Source organism: Hippocampus bargibanti, linkage group LG04 (genome assembly GCF_051943395.1).
Source record: "Hippocampus bargibanti isolate YZ-2025 linkage group LG04, ASM5194339v1, whole genome shotgun sequence".
NCBI classification, from domain to species: Eukaryota; Metazoa; Chordata; class Actinopteri; order Syngnathiformes; family Syngnathidae; genus Hippocampus; species Hippocampus bargibanti.
In genome coordinates, this window is record NC_142737.1 from 15,753,076 (window position 1) to 15,775,742 (window position 22,667).

Sequence of the window (22,667 nt, forward strand, 5' to 3'; positions counted from 1 at the left end):
CCATCAAACGAACATGCCTCAAAACGTGCACTGGAACATTAGTCATCGCTTCGCAATTCACTCAAAAATATACTTACTCACTTTGAAATCCGGTGGTGTTTAATTGAGCACAACGTTGATACAATTGCAGGAAACATTTTGTTGGATGACCAGGCAACAGGTGAGTGGATCAACGTTTTATGGATTATGATAATACAATTACAATTCAACTGTAAGTGAGTGAACAACTACTGTAATCTTGGTGATTGTGGTTTAACTTGGAGAATCGAGAATATTTTGAACAGAGCACACACTGAATAGTCAAAAAAAATCATTCACACTCACAGTCACATCTGGGCAATTTTGTTTTCAAATGACACAATATGTATTTCATTGGAATGTAGCATGCACTGGAGGGCCTGGATAGGGTATGGCTGCCGCTGCTCACCCGCACAAAAAAAATCCTGTGACTGTAAAGTGTCCTTGAGAGTTTTGAAAGGTGCTTAGAAATTAAATGTATTATTATTATTAGTAAAAAAATGCAAACTTTATATTTTATTTTTTTATTTAATATTTTACACACACACACATTATATATATTCACACATGGAGAGTGTGGCCTTAGCCTACAGAACTTGCAAAGACTGTTCAGCACGAAATTGGCCAAGAAATTGATGACAATATGGTCAGAGCTGTGGATTTTAGTCATTGTGTTGAGGGGATGATGAAACCATACAGATACATCATTGTTTAAAAGAAAAAACATGGGCAACAATTACCTATTATAATATTGTAATTTAATGTATAATGTAAATGGTCATTCGAGCCTTCTGCAGGACCATCAACACCTTCTGAAACTTAACTTATACAGTAGTGTACCTGTAAATATTATACTGTTGATAGAGAATGGACAGAATAGAAGTTATCATATTTAAAAGTTTCATGCTGTTGTAAGCTTAGTTGGCCGAACACGAGGCCCACAATGGAAGCACAGAATATCTGGGGTCAATCTGAGGTGAACAGACACAGCCTGTTAAACTGGCATCCTCAGTAAGGAGATCTGACCTTGGGCGGAAGGGAGGACTTGGTAACTCCTTCACATGAAGAGCTCATTAGCCAGGTTACAAATCTATCAGTTCATGAAATGACAACCCATGAAAATGTCTACGTTTTGTTGATTTATGGATGTTGGTGCTTGTACCATGGGACATAAACCGGCCCGCATTAACCGGAATAAGCGAGGGATTACTGTCTATCTCTCATTTATTTATTTATTTATTTATTTATTATTTATATGATTGAAATGTCACAGAACTCGAAATCCTTTTGCTCTCCATCACTTTTCTTCAGCCTTACGGCATTTGACCATGCAGAATGATCCCCCACCCGCTCCTAATTAGTCACCAGTTAATGATGTCTCTAACATGACCCCACAGCTTGGTGACCCACAGGTTGACTCCAAACTCACTCAAGTACTGAATTTCCGGCATCAACATCTTACGGCACAACTTTACGTGGGCCTCGTCAATGTTCTTCTTCAAATTGTATCCCATGATGGATTTCTCCCCGATTGGCTGCCACGGCATCATGACGCTCTCCTGGATGCTGCCAGCATCAACGGCACGCCCCCCATCGATGCAGGTAGCCATCATCTCTGCGTTCCTCTTTTTGAGTTCAGCCATATCCTCCGCCATACGCTGCAGTCCATAAGCTTCCACTTTCCTCCAGAAGGTGTGGTTGACATGCCGGTAAAGTTTCCAGTCAAGAGCATTCCATTCACGGGCCTTGGCCCTCAGGTAGGGTGTCAGTTTGGATACAGTTGACTCCTTGCGTACGTTGAGCTTGAAGAAGAGGAGGTCGTCCATGTCCCAACAGAGAGCATCCTTGAGTAGGATGAGAGATTCCTCAAAATGTTCCGCCAAGATGAAGAGCGGAAAACGCTCTGTGATGGACTTGATTCCCTCATCAACCCGTGGGTCCTCCAGCTTTAGGGTGTTGTCATGTCCAAAGTCAAAGAACAACAAGTTCCTGAGATAGAACGCGTTAAAACCCTCCGGGTCAAAGTAGTTGTGGGGGTTACGAAGGAATTCAGCTAGCTTGTCATCTCCTGCTATCTTCCAGGTGAAAGGCACCAGCCGGCCATAGTAGTGGAAGGAAGACTCAAAAAGCTCTGCGGGGTCTCTGAGAATGCTGATGTAGGTGGTATCAAGGGGCAAGAGCTTGGCCACTTCGACACCATTGAAACGCATGTGGTTACAGATGATATTGAAGCACATTCCAGGTTTGTAGTCTTTAACGTGGGAGCGCTGGAAAAAGGCAGGATAGAAAAAGTCATTCCTACTGTCGGGAAAGGCAAACTTCAGTTGGTGTTTCTCTCCAAAGCGGAAAAGGATGTTGAGGAAGGTGCTGCTTGCTGACTTGTGGGTCTTCATGAACATGATGTCCACTTTGGGGGTGCACGTTGCCCCCGTGCTTTGACGCGAGCTGTTGCTGTTTAGTTTGCTGGGCAGCTGGGATGGACGGTGAGCGCAGGAGTAAGGCACTGGAATTCTGCAGTAACCAAACACACGCACTGTTAAACCTGCCCGCAAATACATCAACAACACGGTCATTCATTAAAAACAAAATAATGACTTTCACTTTGCTCCAAAACTGTATTGTGAGGAGTTTGTTTAGGCAGAGCCAGTGCAACTGTTTCTCAAGGCAAATAAACATTCTCAAGACTGTAAAATAAATATTTCGATCATTGGCACCGTATAGTTATATACGTATTGTATGTAGAGAAAAGCACAATAAATCACAAGTGTGACTTTTTAATTGTGTGTTTGTTTGTTTTTTTGCTTTTTAGTGAATGCGGACATTGTGTTGTTTGATTAGAACATTGGATATTTTATACATGGACTGTGGGTGTGTGTGTGTGTTTATTTATTCATCCAATCATTTATCTATGTGTATATTTATTTATGTATTTCTGTACTTATTTATTTATTGGATTAACCTTTATTAGTCTCACAGTGGATACATTTACATTTCACAGCAGCAAAGTTATGAAAGGAAGAGGAAAGGAAAGAAAGAAGTAGAAAAACAAAATACAGTACATATTTATTCATTTATTCATCAGTGTAGGGGGTTAGAAACGACCTCCGTTACTGTACGTTATTCGATTAGACTACCAAGTCAGGAGAGGGCGCTACGCGCCTGTGAATGGAACAGAGGAAGACGATGTAGGCTCAGCTCACGCATGCGCAGTTAGTGATAAATACCGCTGTGTGAAGCTGATTAACACGGTTGTCTCGTGTCGTCTTTTCCTCGTCAGGCTACCTGCCTGTGACGCTATTTATTTATTTGTGTGTTTTTATTTATTTATTTGTTTATTTATTCATGTGTTTATTGTTTGTTTGTTTATGTATTCATTTTTTGTCTTTATCCAATCATTTATTTATTTATCTATTGGATTCACCTTTTTATCTCACATTGGAGAAATTTACATTTCACAGCAGCAAAGTTATGAAAAGAAGAGGAAAGGAAAGAAAGAAGTAGAAAAACAAAATACAGTACAGTACATATTTATTCATGCATTCATGTATGCATTTATTCATGTATTTATTTATTTATTCATTTGTTTATTCGTTTGTTTGATTGTTTGTTTATATGCTATTGTTGTGCGTGTGTGTGTGTGTGTGTGTGTGTGTGTTTTGCACCATACTCAGGAATGCTCAGAGGCACTTGGGTTATGGACAGGCAGTAAAGGAAGATAATGCTGCTGGTCAGCAGGACACCCAGGACCCAACGTTTGCACAAGGAGTTCCAATGCCATTTGTGTTTTCCGGCCATGGTCCAGAAAATTGAAGGGTTCCCTGAAACACAACGAATAGCAAGGCATGCATGTAAAACAGTGAGTGAGTTGAAAATCTGAGTCCGCATTTAAGAACTTGATGAAGCTCGAATTTCGAACCATTCATTTCACTTTGCTACCGTCCTCATTAGAGTCATGGTCAGCTAGAGCTAACTTTGTGCTAGAGGTGGGGAAAAGCTTGGATCGGTCGTTATTTGAAAGGCACCTCAAGAACATTGCATTCCCGTCATTCATCATTACGGGTTAGCCATTCATATCACTTCACGGTTTTCCAGAGATGCTGATCTGTCATCTCGCCATTGGAGATTAACCCTGACATAGTGACAATGTTCTTTTGCAAGTGGAAACACCCAATTCTCACGCCATTTTAGGGATGATCTTGAAAAGTAGATGACAGATACTGTATTTCAGAACACGTGCTTAAAACTTTGGCCACAGTGCAGCGTCGGCCAAAAATGATTGAAAATACAAGAATGAAGTAAGGGCACATCAGCATTTTTGCAATTTTGTAAAACATGTTGAGCACTGTGATAACATCAGTGCCCCACTCAAAAACAGCACGTGCCTATTTGTCCTTTAATACTTTGGTCTGGTAACAATAAATAGGCAGGTTTCTATCAAATTGTAATAGATTACATTAATCTGGGTGTGTGGGTTTTTTGGATTGGATTGGATTTGAGTCATTCATTCTTAAGCACCTTCTGTAACCTCTTTGTTACCAGTGGATCAGGGACATCAAGGTGGAACGTGGATTTTTTTCCTGGGTATTCCGGTTCCCTTCCGCATTTCCAAAAGTGATAAATGGATAATAAATGGACATTTTTTATATATCAATCCAGTTGCTCTATACTATTTTGATTGCAAGACCTCAATATTACCAACATATTTATCTGCATCGAACACTGCCTATGCCTATCCCATAACTGCATATTTTTGCATTCAAGTTGACATATGCTCAATTTTGAACAACACATATGAAGGCCTATAGAAGATAAACATCGGCAATGAATTCTGAAATAAATGGGTGATCTATATTATCCTGTGCAGGTTCATACTGTATATACTGTACCACACATGTACTAAATCACCAGCACAAATGAACTTTTTGAGGACAAAACCAGAGTGTAGCATTAGTTCATTAGTATATGTTTTAGGACCGTTAAGGGATACGTGTAATGATGTTACGGAATGTGTGGTTTTGAATGACGCTATGTGTTGGATTTCAGTAGATGCGAAAAAAGACAATATTTGTGAATAAAATGACAAACTTACTGGCATGACTGTTATTATCAAGTAGGTATGTTGAGTTCATCCTTGGTCGCTGTGTATATTTTTTTTTAATTGTTCACTCAACTCAAAGGAAGAGTCAGTGAATTCTTACCTTCACACATAATAATCCCAATCTGGACGGAAGTGACGCTTGTCCGTTCGCATTGCCTATACCCTTCGTATTCCACTTGGCTAAAACAAGTCGATCTTGCTCCTGCAGCGGTTGTTGCATCTGATCTTGACACACGTAGAAACGAGAGGCAGCAAAGTTCCAGGCGTGCTCAGTTCATCACATGGTCTTAGATAACAGATCTACCCTATCTCCGGTTTCACGGCGCCAATGCAGGTGCACCCGATGCCTCAGTCTCCCCCCCCCTTTAACTTTCTAATCCGAGAGCCATCTTGCTGAATAAAGCACTGCAGGGAGCCTGGTGTCTCTGTGACATCAGGGTCACTATCAGGGAACAAGCACTTGTCATAGAAGGAGAGAGAGAATGGGAACGAGAAAGAGCGAGGGACTGTACCACACAAGGGGGAGGGGAGTGATGGAGCGAGGGAGGAAAGGCTTGCATAGTCCCTATTCTGTGTCTCCATACAGAGGCCCATTGAGTGCATACGCTGGAGTCGGAGCTGCAAGCTGATAGGAGGGTGGAAAATCAACATAAGAACAAATGCAGGCAGTCAAAGAACAAAGAGTGCAATTGGACCACTTGATCAAGACTTGTGTATGCCCAAATTCTGTAAAATATGCCTTCTATACGTGCTACTGTGGTTGACTGAAAGTTGATTGTCACACTGCCTGATCATTATAGTTTGGGCTTGAGGTTGCCATTGTTTCAACTCAGTCACTTCAATTCTAGTTTTAAAAAAGGACATCACTGATCCCGTGCTTGGATACTTACTTGCGACCAGTTCAGAATTGTCTGCCTTATGTTTGAAGTTAGCTGCAGCTCATCTTGACCCTGAATAGGATAAGCAGTAGAATACGGTTTGTTGATGCATCATATCATTTTCATAATTTCCGCTCGTTTTGCCCTGAGGGGATTTCATAGCATTTATCTGTAGGATTCATTAACTCTTTCAGCTTTCACCGAAAAAATATGGAACAATCACTTCCATTTGGATTCATGACAAACTGAATTTGTGAAGGCACATTTGTTGAAACAGATCTTGTCTGACAAGGGTGTCCAACTCATTTTTTTTTTTTTTACCACGGGCCACATTGTAGCGACGCTTTCCTCACGGGGGCTGTGATGAATTTGTGGAAACCATTCCAATGTTTAATCCACTCCACATATTACAAATACGTAGAGTGCACAACAAATTAACGTAGTCACTCTCATTCCAGAATTAATCGGGAAATGAAAATATGACGTTGAGCGCCATTCCCAAATTTGTTCGAGTTTTGTTTTTTCTTGTTTGGGTGCTGATAAAGTGCTGGCCATGGCCTCTGGCAATGTTTTTTCCCTTCCACAAGGGGGCATATTTCCCTTTTTTCCATCACAGCACTTTATTCCAGCTTCAGCTGTTAAAACGCTATATAAACCAATATGTATGCATTGCATTGTTTTTTGGACAGCCACCCTTATTTCAAGCTCATATAACTCCAGACACATATAACTTAGGAAAAACAAGAGAGTCTCAGGTTTCTAGCGCTGAATTGAATGTTTATGTCGGGGGTCTCAAACTCACGGGCCAACTGCGGCCCCCGAAAGAATATTTTGCGGCCTGCCTTGACATGAAAGATTAATGTTAGTGCAGCCCGCGTGATTAATATGAATGAAACTTGTGCGTGGAGCTGAACAAACCGCTGAACAAACCATGGAACAAACCACCATTTTGGAGCTACAGAGGGAATCTAATCACAGATTTGCAGACTTCAAGACGCACAAAGCCACATTTAAATTTTTTTTGCCGACCCATTCTCTTTTGATGTGCAAGATGCCCCTCCTGTGTTCCAAATGGAGCTCTGTGACCTACAGTGCCACTCTGGACTCAAAGCCAAATTCAGGGATGTGAATGGAGAAGCAGACAAGCTTGGGCAATGTTCGAGAGAGTTAACCCCCAGCTTCCCTGAACTTTCCCGAATGTTCAAGCGGACCATGTGTCTTTTTGGGAGCACATACTTATGTGAGAAGCTCTTCTCCACCTTGAACTTCAATAAGTCCAAGTACAGGTCCAGACTTACTGATGAGCATCTTCAAGCCCTACTCAGAATCTCCACTGCCTCCTCCCTCAAGCCAAATGTGGCTCCGCTTTGTGAAAAGAAGCGCTGCCAGGTCTCTAGCAGCAAGAAGTAGGCAATAGAAGCCATGTTTAGGACAGTTCATGTTCAATATTTTATTTATGTTCAGAAGGTTAAAGGTTAAAGAACTGTGAATACAGATATTTGAAACTTTATAAAAATAATTAGTTTTGTGTTTCCTTTCAGTCGTCTGTACCTGCCTGATGATCATTATAATTATTTCATTTATTTATTACTGGTTAATTTATTTTTTATTCATTTTTTTGTGCGTTAAAAATAAAGATTTTGAGAACATTGGAATGTTTTATCTGTGCTTTTCTTGTGAAAATCCTGATGCGGTCCAGCCTCACCCAGACTGCCTCCAGCGGCTCCCGGGTAAATTGCGTTTGAGACCCCTGGTTTATGTAGTCCTAAAACTCAATATTCTGTGGGTCCTGGAATTCGAGTGACAACGACAAAAACCCTGGCACTGCAGTGGACACTTTTTTGCACGTCTGGCAGTGAATGAGTTAATGGTTTTCAAATTTGAAATAAGAATTAATGAGTGTTATTGTGGTTTTTACATTGGACAATTTGACATTTTGGTTCAGAATGGAATTTCACAAGTTCGGTTTGCTTTCACGGGTCAAACAAAATGTGGCGGGCCCGATTTGCCCCTCCCGCCCCCCGGCTTTGAATTTGAGACCTGTGTTGCTGGATCTCATTGAATGACGTACCTAACATTGTGGCTTGTGAATGAATGGTTATGTTTGACGTGTAATTTTATTTGGTTGTATGTTTTGTATGGAAAAAGGTATAACGCAGTCAGCGTGTAAAATTCTCTTCCAATTGGTGTAAGACACTTCAGGTTGACAAGGTTTCTTTAGTTGCGCCCCCGTCACGGTGCTATCCTTCAGGCACCCATAGTGCCAGGCTGAGACCCGAACTGGGCGGGCATGTATGGAATGCAGAGCAGGATGAGAAAGACACACTTGGAAATGAATGAGATTGGGTGTGTGGAGTGGCCAGAACCACAACAGAAGCATGAAAAGGGGGCAGTGTGCTCGACTGCACCGTGACAGATGTGGACCACAAATATCAAATTTGGGGTTTATGCTTTATCTCCCCACTGTGGTTATTGCAATTGTCTTTGTGGTGATGTGTGAAATCAACAGCTGAAATATTTCATCCATCTATTTTCGACACTGCTTATACTCAAGAGGGTCAGAGGTTTTTTTTTTTTAATAATTTTATTGATTTATTGTTGCAGGATATCAACAAAGAGTTTGCATTGGGTTGCTCATACAGTCCACAAGTTAAAACAACGCAGGGTGGAAGTGTGTGTTGAAAAATGGAAGAAAATTAATCCTTGCATCTACATCAAGAATTACATAGCAATAATTGTTATGCTAAAAACGTCGATTAATATTGCAAATATTGATGCATTCAAAACAATCATTCAACTCCCTCAGTGGGACTTGAACTGCATGTGATCCTGCAGCACGAGTCATATCAAAGTTACATAAAGTCTTATTCATTCAAATTCATTTGCGGGCCTTTTTCTTCATTGACTTTTCATTGTCATCGTGTGCTTTCCTCTTGGCTGCAAGCTTGTTCGCCTGTGAGAGAGGACAAAAGAGCCCAATAAGCACAAACTCCGTTCTGGGATAGAGTTGAATCAGAGGTCACATGGTCTGTACATTCTTGAAGAAACACGTTTGCTAAAGTGTTTAACATTCCCACACAACGATAAGAGGTCAGGTATTGTAAATAACGCATTGTATGTTCCAAATGTATGATTTATCAGTGCAAACAGAGTTATTGTGATGGAAATCTATGTTGGAGTAACAAAAAATGGCACTAACCTCTCGGACTTTTCTCTTTTTTCCAAACATGATCTTGTCATAGAGATATTTGTCTTTTTTCTTCATCATCATGATGGCCAGTCGCTTCTCCTCGGCTTTCTCCTGCTCTTCCCGTTGAGCTGGATTATCCACTTTCATCACACCGGGAGTCACACGGACCTGAAAATGCAGAGTCAATCTTCGCCCCTCAAGTAGCGGGTGCGGGATGGTGAGGAAGATGGCTCATGTGTCACAAACCCTGGGCTGGGATCTTTGCGCCTCAATCTTTTTGAGTTTCTTCTCCTGTATCTTGTCTTCTTCCTCCTCAGCTTCATCATCTTCTTCGTCGTCGTCGTCCTCCCCTTCCTCTTCCTCACTATCCTCTTCCTCATCATTTTGCTGGACTGTTAAGAAAGAAAAAATAAAGATTGAGGCACAAATAATTCCATAATGACCACTCTTGGTTTCAATGCATAACAAAAACATTAACCACATCAAAGTCCACGCATTGTCATATCATACTACAGTGTAGTTTTAGTTTGAATACAGGCCCTACCAGGTTTCTCTCCCCTCTGCAATGCCATTATCTTCAGTTTCTCTGGAGGAACATAGTCTCCCTCCTTCTCCTCCACGAATGGCGACAAGTGTGGTGGAAGAGTGACTCCCATGAAGTAGTCCTCCACAGGAAGGACTATTTTGGCATTGACGCAATCATACACCCACTGAGGTTGGATGTAGTACCTGAAATGGCAATGCGATCAATGTGTTGAAGGGATGAAAACTTTTACAGATTAGATAATTTTACAGCTAATGAACAAGACCCCATTCATGTCACCTGTTCATATATTGTGTGCCAACACTGGGTCTGTCGACAATCTGATGTGTGATCGTCTCATCGGTCTCATCGTAGGTGCTTCCGATGCAGATGGATTTGTCCCAGGACACCTCACCACCAAAACACCTTTCAATGTTGAGAGCAATCAAAGAAGTTGTCGATGTTGATGGAGTATGTTAGCGTTCACGGCAGGGGTGCTCACACTTTTTCAGCATGCGAGCTACTTTTGAATTGACCAACTTAAAATGATCGACCCATTATATTTAAACTCAACTTTAGATGTATAGCGTCAGTTCATCACAATGTCACATCACCTTGTATGGCGATCTACCAATAGTACCTTGGAGATCTACTGGTAAATCGCGATCGACGTATTGAGCACCCCTGGTTGACGGTGACCACGTGGAAGTGCAGCCTTTCCCACTCACCTGATGACAAAAGCCAGAGACTCTCTGGGGACCTCTCTGTTAAGGAAAAACTTAAATCCATCAAACATCTTTTTCTGGGCTTCCTGCTGCTCATGCTCCTTTTCTCTTTCTTCCATCTTTTCCACGTCTTCCTAAGGGGAATATTGTTGAAAGACACTCAATTGCAGTGATGTGACAAGTTAAAATTCATTAAGAAACAATATTTTACAAGGGGGAAGCAATTCCCCCCCCTCGGCGAAATGAGGAAATGTGATAAACATCAAGCCAAGACACCCCAACACAGAATATTTAAGGATTGGAAGTTACTCATTAAATATCATTATCCAGCTGTGACTTTGTATGAAAGAAAGGGAGGCCAGTCAAATGCCGAGTTTACAAAGAGCAAGAGTGAGAAAGGGGCAAGGGTCCAAGCACTTGGGATCAAGATGTTAAAGCAGAGGGAATGTAGAGGAGAGTAAAGAACAAAGTGCCGACAGGATGAAAGAAACTGCCAGCTAATGGGAAAGTCAAGGCTCATCTGTCAGAAGTGGGAGAGGGCAGGTTACAATAAGGTGAAGTGGGTAAATAGGTGTGGCGAGAATGACTAAAATCAGGAATTAGGTCATCAGAGTAACAGCAATAGATGGAATATTTGGCAAAGCAATTGGAATGGAAATGTGGGACAGAGATTCAACCATTGGTTAATTCCAGAAATTGATGGGCCAGGTATGAGATGAGGGAAGTATCGAAGAAAATATAAAGGACATTGAGTGTGGGAAGACAACATTAGGTTATATTGAAATCGAAAGACTGAGTAGTGGCCTTTTATTTAAGCTGGAACTTTAATGGGGGAGGCTCCACATCACCCCTGGTAACCAAACACATGATTGTATTCCCCAGTTTCACACCTCCAAATACTTTGGCAGATATAAACGTCTCACCTCTGCCCTCAGAGACCAATTACTTCATCTACTCACTATTGATTTCAACATATCTAATGGCCGCGACAATGACAGCAAAGGCAGAGGTTGCACACGAGTGTCACTTCTGATTACATAAAATTGGCAAATAAATCTTTTGGGGTCAGCCGAACAGCACAGCACGCAATTGTGGAAGACAAAGTTGTGTTTCCACACTTGAGATGTTGATATAGATACATACATGTTTTCAGTTTTTTACCTGATCAACAGGAAAGTGGTCCATTTGCGCTTCTTCTTCCTCCGCAGTAGAAACCACTCGGGCCAGACTTGTACTGAAGGCAGAGAGTTTCTGCAAGGAAGGAAATCAATAATCAGATATCATTTATGGGCGCAACAAATAGACATTCAAACTATCCAATCCAATACGGTTTACTATGATTTTCACCTCCAAGTAGCTTTCCGTATCCAAGGCATAGTCCTCTTCATTATTGTCCTTGAACACTTGCGCTGCTTTACTATCAAGCTAAAAAGAACCGCAAACCATCATTCCACAGAATATGTTATTGCAGCTTTTAAAGTTAATTTCTCAAAAACACCTTGCCATTCAATTGATTTTATATTATAAAATGGATAATCCGGCAAACATTTGAAGCAAAACATCTCTCCATAAATCCTTCGAGACTGAAACTTAATTGTACCTTGGGTGGGTAAACCAGATTGAGGGAATGATAGAGTCGGAAGTTGATGAAACCCAAGAGAGTTGTGTAGAATTCTGTGAAAGTTGCCATGACTCTGTAGTCAACATCCGTCGGGTGCTAAAAGAGCAAAACAAAGATGCGGTGTTTATACACAACAGGATCAAAATATTATATAGGTGGCATTTTGCATCCCCAGTTGTTTCAACATCATGATGCAATCTGCAGCCTTTGATTAATTTGCACTTACATCGTGCGAAAATTGATACGGCACCAGCCATGTTATTAGCTGGCCCATCACCTCGACCTGGTAATATATTCCTTTTATAGAGATGAACACCTGCAAAGAACCAAACAATTTAATGACAAGCTCAAAATAAAAACATTGCTTTTTTTAAAATCGAACATTGCTGTCATTAGTAAAGCTGGAACCTTTCTGAGGGCACGAGAGGTGATCGCAAAGTTCATCCACTCCACGGTGAGCCGCCGACACAGGTGTATCGTTTGCACGTGGCATTTTCCTGTTCGTGCAAATGTGGAGAAGAGGAAGCACATACAAAGTGCGTCCTCAACATCCCGAAGAGCATCAATGAACGTGGGATACCTGAAATATAATTGAATAACCGTGTTGGTGGTTACGGGCGGGCATACGTGTTTACACGTAACATTTCATAGCTTTGGGTCACATTATCTTCTTACCTTTCTTTGACAATGTGGTCCAATTTATATGTTGGTTTGTTCTCCTTGAGCCTTTCCACTGCTGCATATTCTGTTTTTCCATAAGCTTTCTTAAGTTTGCGAACAAAGATCTATACAAAGACAGAACAGTTATGGTAGAGTCAAAGTAAGACGAAGATACATCACGTTAAAACACACGAGTCAATGTATTTAATAATGAACACTACCTTGTACGCTCTAAATTTGCCAACGATTGGTTCATGCAGAAGATAGCGAATGTCTTTGAGAAGGTAAAATGTTCTCGGGGCTGTGGAGCCCTTGTTCACTTTCTTCTTGTGCTTGGGTTCGTGAGGGTAAATTCCTTTAAGAATGCATAGTCGCCTGAAAAGCAAAACAAATCACCCGTTTTAGACCACCGACGTTGGCCGTGGGTTTAAAATAAACAACGTGTGACAATTTACCTGAAATCTGGGAGGCTAAGCTGTAATTTCTTGCGGGCTCTGTTTCTGGTGATATAGTTTGTGGCAGAGCCACGCTCATACTAAAACAGACCAAAACACTCGTTATATTAGTACATGCCTCGAACTCAATTAAATTGGCATTCACACTCAACCATAACATTGTTTTTACAAAGGAAAACAATCTACGGTATTAGCTCCAAAGCTAGTTAGCGCCTACGTTGCCAACACAATTCAGACAAGGGCAACGACGACAATTACCTTCTTCTTTTGTAGGCCTCCCATTTACAAAGAACGTGGGCCCCGCAAAGATGTTGAAATGTGTATTTGTTGTTAAAATGTATCTACAAAGGTGAACCACTGTTACACGCAATCTATGCACGTGTAATTTGACATGCGCACAGAAGACTTTAGGACCCTGCGCTGGCCGTTTATCTGCCTGTATGAAATAAACACTTGTAGGCTTGGAATAGCCTTTCTCGCAGCGGAGAAATTTACATTTCACAGCAGCAATGTCATGGAAGGAATAGCAAATGAATAATTACAAACAAAATAAGTAATTAGGTCTCACCATATATATTCATCTTAGCCCATTTGTAAAAGTGCGTTATCAATGATAATTACGTTGACGTGAAATAATTTACACAATTCTGTAGTAAAACAGTTATAGGAAGTGTGGAATGAGGCCGAGGAGGCTTGTGCATTATACTAGACCAGTGTTTTTTTTTTAACCTTTTTTGAGCCATGGCACGTTTTTACATTTCATTACATTTTTTAAGTGACATTGTATAATTTCTCACGGGACACCATCGTGCCGCGACACAGTGATTGAAAATCACTGTACTATACCATACGGTCGGGTGGCTAGCACGCCAGCTTCACGGGGCAGAGGTCGCAAGTTCGCGTCCCGCTCTGTCCTTGTGTGGAGATGTGGAGTTTGCATGATCTCCCGTGCCCCCGCGTGGGTTTTCTCCGGGTCCTCCGGTTTCCTCCCACATTCCAAAAAACATGCATCGCAGGCAGATTGAACACTCCAAATTGTCCCGAGGGTGACTGTTGTTTGTGTTTGTGTGCCCTGTGATTGGTTGGCAACCAATTCAGGGTGTCCGCCGCCTCGTGCTCCAGCACCCCCGCGACCCTAATGAGGAATAAGCGGTATGGAAAATGGATGGCTAGACCATATGGAAAAAATAATGAAATGAACATTTCTGGATTGTAAATACACACGAAAGGACTAAATAGATCAGCTTAACAGACATAAGAAATAGGTCTACATAGATGCTTAATTGATTTATAATACACGTGGACGATCCCATGACTGTAAAGTGTCCTTGAGAGTTTTGAAAGGCGTTTAGAAAATTAAATGTATTATTATTATTATTATTATTATTATTATTATTATTATTATTATTATTATTATTATTATTATTATTATTATTATTATACAAAACCTAATTGAGCTCAATATTGAGTCAGTTTAGCACATGCAATATTAAACTTAACAAATAAAAACGTGTTTGACCACTATAAATATTGCATGTTGTTAATCTGTATTAATTATTTCAGACATTATTTCGGGACCAGTTACAACATAAATAAAAAAATAAAAACATTTATTTGCTCAATCGCTATCACATCAAGTCCACCACATATATGTATGAGCCAAAAGAGGGCGGCATATGGATGTTTTTGGCACGGGGACCCGGTGCATCGTCGTCAGCACTTATTTTTGTTGCTTTATATAACATTTTTACATCTGTTTATATGACTAAATGGGAAAGCTGGCCTTGCTCAGAAGTAAATACACACGCTATCAGAAAAAAATACTAAAAACATCAACCCCGCCATATTGTCTTCTTTTTGTTCCGGGTAAGACCATTAACACATAAAAGGAGATGAAGACGGAAGTAGGGCGGAGATACAGAAGAAAGAAATATTAATGGCATTTGAAGTTGATTCAAGTGGGATAAAATTCTTGAAACAAGACAGGATATATCAGAGTTGTGTATATTATTAATTCAACATGGGACTGCGTGGATGTTTCAAAGATTATTTTCTTGGTTTCTGGGACTATGAAACCCCCAAAATTATGGTGGTGAAAAATTTAACTCTTGGAGTCATATACAGAGGAGTGCAGTTTATTGTCATCACCTATTTCGTCTGGTAGGTATTATTATTATTATTGTTGTTGTTGTTGTTGTTATCATTGATGTTATTATTATATATTTTGATGTTGTATGCATGTATGTCATGTTTTGGGCAATCATTTTGCTTTATTTACACATTGTACTTCTTTGATTGATCAAAATGTAATATAATTTTCCATTATAAATATTCATTAGTGGTCCCAAATATAGTACGGTAATGTTTTTACCTGGTTACAGAATGATACAAACCCATATATTTGTCATCAGTGTTTATTATTATTATTATTATTATTATTATTATTAATGTGCTGTCAAGGTATGTTTTCATCAGTCAGAAAGCCTACCAAGAAACTGAAACACGTCCTGCGAGCTCAGTTTACACTCGCATGAAAGGCTCAGCAGTCCATGGAGATGAAATCTTGGACACTGTGGAATATGTTCGACCATCAGAGGTGAAAACGCCTTAATGCAATTTCTCCTCAGGAGATTCTCTTTACAGAGATAAAGACTGTTGACTTGTCTTATGGTGGCCTTTCACAGGGTGGGGATGTCATTACTACAATATTGAGACGAGAAGTCACACACAATCAGAAGCAGGGAACTTGTGCCGAGGTAAAAGGTTCAAAGTTAAAGAGTATAACATAAAGTATTAAATATGATATATTTATCAACAACTGTCAGTGATTGTCTCTAGTATTTTGGTGTTGCAAATGCCAACTGTTCGAGAGACTCAGACTGTGTCCAAGGAGCGAGTGACTTTAATGGCCATGGTATGGTTTTGAATGCTGTGGACATAAACTGTTCTTCTTAATGAGCTCATCAGTATCTTTAAGTTATCTATCATTGTTTATGTTGGACAGGCAGGAGGACCGGCAGATGTATTCGATACTACAACCACACATTCAAAACCTGTGAGATCCAAACCTGGTGTCCTATTGAAGAGTATGCTGTCCAGAGGTAATAAAAGATCAAGTTGACTTACTCCAAGATGCATAAAGTATCTATTATGTAGAGGCAAGACTCAGACAGATTTTTGGCTAAAAGCACACATAAAAAAAAATAAAGACGGTGAGTAGTATTGATTTGTTTTATGTTTTTATTTATTGTTTTATCTGAAGTTGTCGCAGGTTTTTGTTCACAGATCACAGTGATTTATTCAAATCAAATTCAAATGTGCTTGAAACATTTTGTGTTGTAGTCAAGACCACATCATCCGAGATCAAGAAATTATCAAGAGTAGACAGTGTCAAGACCGAGACTTTTGGCAGTTGAGGACAGAAAAATCACATTAAAAAACAAAAAACAATTCTGCTGAATAATAAAATCTCATATTTGAGATATTTAGTTTCATTTATTCACAATTTCTGAAATCATATTCATTAAAACTGCTGTGCCCTTCTAGCCATTCTAACATTTTACAAAGAACATTTTGAAGATGTGATTTTAATTAAATGAAATATATGGAAACAGATAACCTGGATATTTCTATTCAATGTTTCTCAGCGATCACTGTAGTACTGGCGTGGACCAAAAATCCCAAGTCTACCATCGCAAATAAGACAAGACTGAGTGAAATTCCAGTGGGATTTATTATTGTGGCGGCTCGGTAGTCGAGTGGTTAGCACACCAGCTTCACAGTGCTTGACAGAGGTTCGCGTCCCACCCCAGCCTCCCCGGGCCCGCGTGGGTTTTCTCCGGGTCCTCCGGTTTCCTCCCACGTTCCAAAAACATGCATGGCAGGCAGATTGAACTCTCTAAATTGTCCGTAGGTGTGAGTGTGAGAGTGACTGTTGTACATCTTTGTGCGTGCCCTGCGATTGGCTGGCAACCAATTCAGGGTGTGCCCCACCTCGTGCCCAAAGACAGCTGGGATAGGCTCCAGCAACCCCTGCGACCCTACTGAGGAATAAGTGGTACGGAAAATGGATGGATACATTATGGTTATTTACAATACAATATATATTGATTTATACAGCGCTTTAACAACAGCTGAAGCTGCAACAAAGCGCGAAACATGGACACAATTCATGTCAACGTATATGGTCACATTCAACAATCTCCTGATAATAAAGAGCCATCTTTTTACGAATAACATAATTTATTCTACCCTTGTTATTTTGAGACTTTGCAGTGATACAATTCAATAAAGGTTGGATTCCAATTCGTAATTGCCCAATTGTAGTTCCCTTTTTAATGAAGGACAAAGAAAACAAGTCAAACGAAATTCACAAATAGATGTTGCCAAGTCAGTCTGTTTTTTTTCCTTCACCAAAAACATTATTTTTTAGAAATAAAACTCTCAGTTGGTTGTGTGTGTTAATAAGCTGTCTTGGAATCACTTGAATGTCTCATGATTAACAGAGAGCCACCTCTAGTGGAGGCCATCAATTTCACTGTTTTCATCAGAAACTCCATCCTATTTCCAAAGTTTGGAGAGCGGAGGTATGAGGTATCACACATGCAAGCAAAATCAAACACACAAAGTCCTAAATCCTGATGTTTTATTTCTCTGGCAGGGGTAATATCAAAAGTGCTTCAAACAGGCGCAACATGCATAAATACCTGAACAAATGTCATTACGATGAGGAGAAGGAGCCCTACTGTCCCAACTTCCGCCTGGGCTACATTGCACATCGAGCCCGAGAGAATTTTAGTGATCTTTGCAGGACGGTGAGTGCATTACACGTTAGACACGTTTGGCGTGAGGCTGCCCCCTGGAAATCCGATTACATGGTAGACACGGTTTATTCTATACCTGTCAACCTTAGCTGACATCTGCCCTTATAAATGATTACAATTCCCGTATAAAATGTATAGGACAGTACGTTGCAATGTACGTTGTACTTTATTTGAAATGATAAAAAACGCTAACAAGCGGAAATGCAGTTTACCGCGCATCCGCACCTTATGCTTTTATCAATCTGACTGTACGCAGCGACTGAAAAAAAATATACGATTCAGGAATACTTTTGCTGGTTTGCTGTGACAATAGTAGCATTGTCGTTGGCTACCAGGAGCTGAGACGAACTGGATTGAGCCAAAATGGTCTTTGCAAGATTGGTTGACAACAAAAGTTGTAGTACGCCGTACATTATTTGAAATGATGAAAAACGTATAAAAATGGAGAAAACGTAAGTTGACAGGGATGATATTCATAACAGCAAATGTCGAATCAAAACCGCACGGGATATCGTACAGTATTTACATTTTAGGAAAATGTAGTAGCGAGCTGTGCATTTCACACCTAGGTCTATTTTTATGACGCGACTGTAGCAGTTGAGGAAGGAGTACGTCTTTATTCCAACTGCTAACAAGTGTATCTAACTCAAACAGAAAATGCAGTGAAATACGTATATATAATATAAACCCGCCCCCTCCCGTGCACCTGCTGCGTGAGATGTCTGGTCCGCGTGCCTGCCACAATACAACCTTTACTTCCGCTGTTCACGCACACAAAAAAGTTCTTATCCCTTGACTGTAAAGTGTCCTTGAGAGTTTTAAAAGGCGCTTAGAAATTAAATATATTATTATTATTACTGCCTCAACTGATATAAACTTTGCTGCTGTGAAATGTAAATTTCTCCACTGCGAGACTGATATAAAATTGTTGTGTAATTTACTACAAGTCCACTAGAGGGTATCGTTAACCAAGAAAAAAGGCCTGTGAGAAAGCCTTGTTGCCGTTGTCGCCAACTTGAAATCTGATTCGTTAACGCAATAGTTTGTTTTATCAATACTTATTTTATGCGTCAGGGCCCGCAGAACTGATTGTGAAGGTGTCCCATTAGTCTGTGATTCAGATTTTTAAGGCCACCAGACAAGGCCTTGCAGGCCCTGTCATTCCACCACTGCATTTTACAGAATGGATTTAAGTGAGTTACACCGTTTATGTTTGGTACCATTGGCTTCATATGATACTTCCTTCAGTACACTGGCGCAGCCTAATGAGATCCAATACAAATGTTAAATCTGTCCACAGATAGGAATAATTTATTGTGACCAATCATTCCCAGCAATTTTTAATACATTGTTAAACTAGGTTGATATAATCTACATACAATAGATAGTAAAGTTTACTGGACATGCAGTATGTACATACTGCATGTATACTGTACTTTATTTTATGGTAATTGATTTTTCAGGGAGGTGTGATTGGTGTTTTTATCAATTGGGACTGTGACTTGGACCTGGATCCTTCCCGCTGTAAACCAAAATATTCATTTAGGCGTCTTGACCTCAGAAAGGATGAAGCCAACTCTGGTTACTATAGCAGGTGAATTTCACAGTGTCAAATAACATTTTAAAATTGAGGTTGTTGTTGATTAACCGCAATGCTTTTCATCACTAGATTTGCCAAATACTACCAAAAGAATGGAGTAGAGTCTCGGACTCTTATCAAAGCCTATGGCATCCGTTTGGATGTTATTGTTCATGGACAGGTAAGCAGATGTTGAGCAAGAATCTGCATATATTTCTGAATTTCTGCAATGAGATGTTATAAGAATATTTATATATATATATTTTGCAGGCTGGAAAATTTAGCCCAATCCCAACCATCATAAGTGCAGTGACAGCTCTAACTTCAGTCGGAATTGTGAGTTAGGTCATCTTTCCTCATTTGTACAACTGAAAAACACTTTCTGACTCAACTTTCATGTCACCCCTACCGTTAGTGTACCATTATCTGTGATTGGATTATGCTGACTTTTATCGATAAGGATGAAGTCTACAGCGAGAGCAAATTTGATGAAGTAAGTCAAAATAATCACGGGGAACATAGGCTTCCTCGTTTCAATTGACACAACCACGTGCCTTATCCTCATATTTGGAAAGAGACCTTTTGGCATCACTTAAAACATACCGTAGTAATTGGTAACATATGACAAAAATATTACACCCTCAGTAATTCCACCAATTGGTATACTGTATTTTCCAGTGTATAAGGTGCACCCTTGATTTTCCTCAAAAGATGACCCTGCGCCTTATACGCAGGTGCGGCTTATATGTGAAATAATATTGGGCCTAAACAGGTCTCGCATCTACCGGCAGAATACAGCGACTCCATTTCCCCCTGTAGAAGTATTGCGTAACAACTTCTACTGTAGCGTCTTATAATGTGGTTTGCCTTATATTTGTTAAAAAAAACACATTATATGGTATTTGGAAAACGTTTTATATATGGAAAATCTTTGACATTCTTTGGGGGTGCGGCTTATAGTGTAAGGCGCACCCCCAAAGAATGCCAAAAAACAGTACAGTATAAGGCCCTTATACTGTACTCCAGTGAACCTTATACAGCGGAAAATATCTTCATGCAAGGTAAATAACTAGTTAAGAGTGTCATGTCGGTGCACATCCATTAGTTTGAGGTTGTATGAATTTTTTTGGGGGCAATACAAGTTTCAACTTTGAGTTAACTATGTTCTTCAAATGGCTATTTTCCTCTCCAGGTTATAAATGAACCAATTGATGATTCTATTCCTCCACAACTACTTTACATCACCAACTTCAGCTCATACCAATCAGACTTGTCGGATGGTGTGCCGCTGTGATGTCACCATCATCGTCTCATCGTGTGGACATCAACATTTTCTGTGGAAACGGCCACGTTTCATATTCTTGATCAGAACTTCCAACATGTTCAAATAAACATTTATTCAACTAGCAGCATCCGTTAATTTATTAAATGCTGAAATGTCAACTTGGGTGTCAAAGTCGTTTTTGTCGCGGGCCACATTGGGATTGCAGTTTCGAATGTATTGAATTGTGGGAAACAATATCAATTTTAATTTAAAACAGATTCTTTTCTAACAGTGTATTTTAGGTGTTCAATTCTCTCTGACGAAGGCGGAAGTATACGCCGAAACATGTCAGGTAATTAATTGAACACCTAAAATATACTGTCTGTAAGAAAAGAATCCGTTTTAAATTAGATATCAAGCAGACAGGATGAACTTAACAAAACTAACAATATCAATGTTTAATCCACTCCACATATTACACACGTAGCACACAACAAATTGATTAGTAACCGGTTTAACAATCAGAAGTCAACAATAATGACTGTTATTGTGGATTACATATGACAATTTGAAATGTTGGTTCACACTTTAGCAAGAATGATGGAAATTAACATGCTTCATTTCATTTTGCGGGCCACATAATATGGGGCGGCTGGCGTGATCTGGCCCCTGGGCCTTGACTTTGACACCACATAACAGAGAATATTGTACATTTGCATTGTCCATAGAAATAGAAGGTGCCCAATTATAATAGTATTTGCTAGAATACATGAAATAAATGAACATTTTCTGATTGTGTAATGAAATAATTAATAATTAATTATCTTTGTATGGGTAATTATTTTTAAAAATCATATTTATGCTCCGTGATTGTGCAGGTATGCCGCTGTGGTCTTCTCAATTGACATCAAACATACAGGAAGCATTCATGTGCAAAAGGTAGCACCAATCAACATTTTAATTGTTCATTAGGTTTTTTTGAATAATAAAACTGTTCTAAATTGCATCGTATCACCTTTTGGCCTGATGCATCATGAGACAATCGAGCAGGTCGAGGAGCAGTAATCGAATAAGCGAATCCCTTCCCATAAAGTGCCTCTCTAACAAGATTCTGGGCTTGTCTAAAACCTTCTGGATTTTTTAGAAGAACAAATCGGCCAGTGGTGAAGACCAAACAATTATTGATCCACTTTTGGCATGCCAGATGAAGGATCACATCAGTTTGGAACAATTTAGTAATACAGTAAAGTCTCGTTATATCGATATTCAAGGGAGTCCGAAAAAATATCGATATAACCGGGACTATCGATATATCTGATATCGATATAACGAGACTTTACTGTATTTCTGGCCATGTCAAAAAACTAATTAATGAGTAAAATGTGGGGTCATTAACATTATTTTATCCCCGTCATGTGAAAACGTGCTAGCATCCGTCTGTCAGAATAAGCTAATAATGCTTTCTTACAATTATGTTACCAATATTTTTTTGAAACGGTTAGATTGTGGACAGATAGTTGTGCATCTATAGATCATGTGTAAATTTGTCAACATTTACACTCATATTATTGGGCTACAAACATGCTGTTGAAACCAGTTGGATTTTTTTCTTACTTTGCACGTACGTTCAAAAATATCAATTTACTCCAATTGATTATCCTTTCATCTCAATGGTGACCATATTATTATCTGAGAAGTTTGTATTTTATTTTATCTGCTATTTTCTAGATACGTCTGTGTAAGGTCTCAGTCGTACAGGAGTGGTCCATCGATGAGAAGGTTTCTTCAGCCGTCATCTGTACAAAATCTTTTGTACAGATGACGGCTGAAGAA

At 39.8% G+C, this 22,667-nt stretch overlaps 3 protein-coding genes across 4 annotated transcripts; 1 reads left to right on the forward strand and 2 right to left on the reverse strand.

The window, feature by feature from the left end:
- Nucleotides 1–204: 204 nt before the first annotated feature.
- On the reverse strand, nucleotides 205–5,565 carry gal3st1a (galactose-3-O-sulfotransferase 1a). 2 transcript variants are annotated; one of them, XM_088994318.1, is made up of 3 exons: nucleotides 5,108–5,224; nucleotides 3,686–3,836; nucleotides 205–2,529 (listed from the first exon to the last, which is right to left on the reverse strand). In XM_088994318.1, exons 1-3 carry the CDS (start codon nucleotides 5,145–5,147, stop codon nucleotides 1,380–1,382), a joined length of 1,341 nt encoding a protein of 446 aa, XP_088850444.1. In that variant the 5' UTR covers nucleotides 5,148–5,224; the 3' UTR covers nucleotides 205–1,379. The 2 variants fall into 2 exon arrangements, with proteins under 2 accessions (XP_088850444.1, XP_088850445.1); XM_088994319.1 differs by having other exon boundaries at nucleotides 208–2,529; nucleotides 5,217–5,565.
- A 3,004-nt stretch (nucleotides 5,566–8,569) lies between these two features.
- On the reverse strand, nucleotides 8,570–13,586 carry pes1 (pescadillo ribosomal biogenesis factor 1). Its single transcript, XM_088995506.1, has 15 exons — nucleotides 13,427–13,586; nucleotides 13,169–13,248; nucleotides 12,935–13,088; nucleotides 12,729–12,838; nucleotides 12,462–12,633; nucleotides 12,280–12,369; nucleotides 12,033–12,149; nucleotides 11,780–11,857; nucleotides 11,594–11,683; nucleotides 10,436–10,566; nucleotides 10,008–10,133; nucleotides 9,729–9,913; nucleotides 9,431–9,576; nucleotides 9,194–9,352; nucleotides 8,570–8,947 (listed from the first exon to the last, which is right to left on the reverse strand). Exons 1-15 carry the CDS (start codon nucleotides 13,448–13,450, stop codon nucleotides 8,873–8,875), a joined length of 1,737 nt encoding a protein of 578 aa, XP_088851632.1. The 5' UTR covers nucleotides 13,451–13,586; the 3' UTR covers nucleotides 8,570–8,872.
- A 1,486-nt stretch (nucleotides 13,587–15,072) lies between these two features.
- p2rx2 (purinergic receptor P2X, ligand-gated ion channel, 2) lies at nucleotides 15,073–20,976 on the forward strand. Its single transcript, XM_088995507.1, has 12 exons — nucleotides 15,073–15,328; nucleotides 15,629–15,764; nucleotides 15,853–15,924; nucleotides 16,007–16,082; nucleotides 16,173–16,269; nucleotides 17,674–17,754; nucleotides 17,829–17,982; nucleotides 19,455–19,585; nucleotides 19,661–19,751; nucleotides 19,841–19,906; nucleotides 19,986–20,063; nucleotides 20,763–20,976. Exons 1-12 carry the CDS (start codon nucleotides 15,189–15,191, stop codon nucleotides 20,862–20,864), a joined length of 1,224 nt encoding a protein of 407 aa, XP_088851633.1. The 5' UTR covers nucleotides 15,073–15,188; the 3' UTR covers nucleotides 20,865–20,976.
- The last annotated feature ends 1,691 nt before the right edge of the window (nucleotides 20,977–22,667 follow it).

Coding starts and splice junctions, on each gene's coding strand:
- gal3st1a (XM_088994318.1), bottom strand. CDS start 5,147: ATGAACTCAACATACCTACTTGATAATAACAGTCATGCCA. Junction 3,837..5,107: donor TGATAATAACAGTCATGCCA/GTAAGTTTGTCA, acceptor GTTGTGTTTCAG/GGAACCCTTCAATTTTCTGG. Junction 2,530..3,685: donor GTGCCTCTGAGCATTCCTGA/GTATGGTGCAAA, acceptor TGGTTACTGCAG/AATTCCAGTGCCTTACTCCT.
- pes1 (XM_088995506.1), bottom strand. CDS start 13,450: ATGGGAGGCCTACAAAAGAAGAAG. Junction 13,089..13,168: donor CTTAGCCTCCCAGATTTCAG/GTAAATTGTCAC, acceptor TTTGCTTTTCAG/GCGACTATGCATTCTTAAAG. Junction 9,914..10,007: donor GGCACACAATATATGAACAG/GTGACATGAATG, acceptor TTGCCATTTCAG/GTACTACATCCAACCTCAGT.
- p2rx2 (XM_088995507.1), top strand. CDS start 15,189: ATGGGACTGCGTGGATGTTTCAAAGATTATTTTCTTGGTTTCTGGGAC. Junction 16,270..17,673: donor GAAGAGTATGCTGTCCAGAG/GTAATAAAAGAT, acceptor CATGATTAACAG/AGAGCCACCTCTAGTGGAGG. Junction 19,586..19,660: donor AACTCTGGTTACTATAGCAG/GTGAATTTCACA, acceptor TTTCATCACTAG/ATTTGCCAAATACTACCAAA.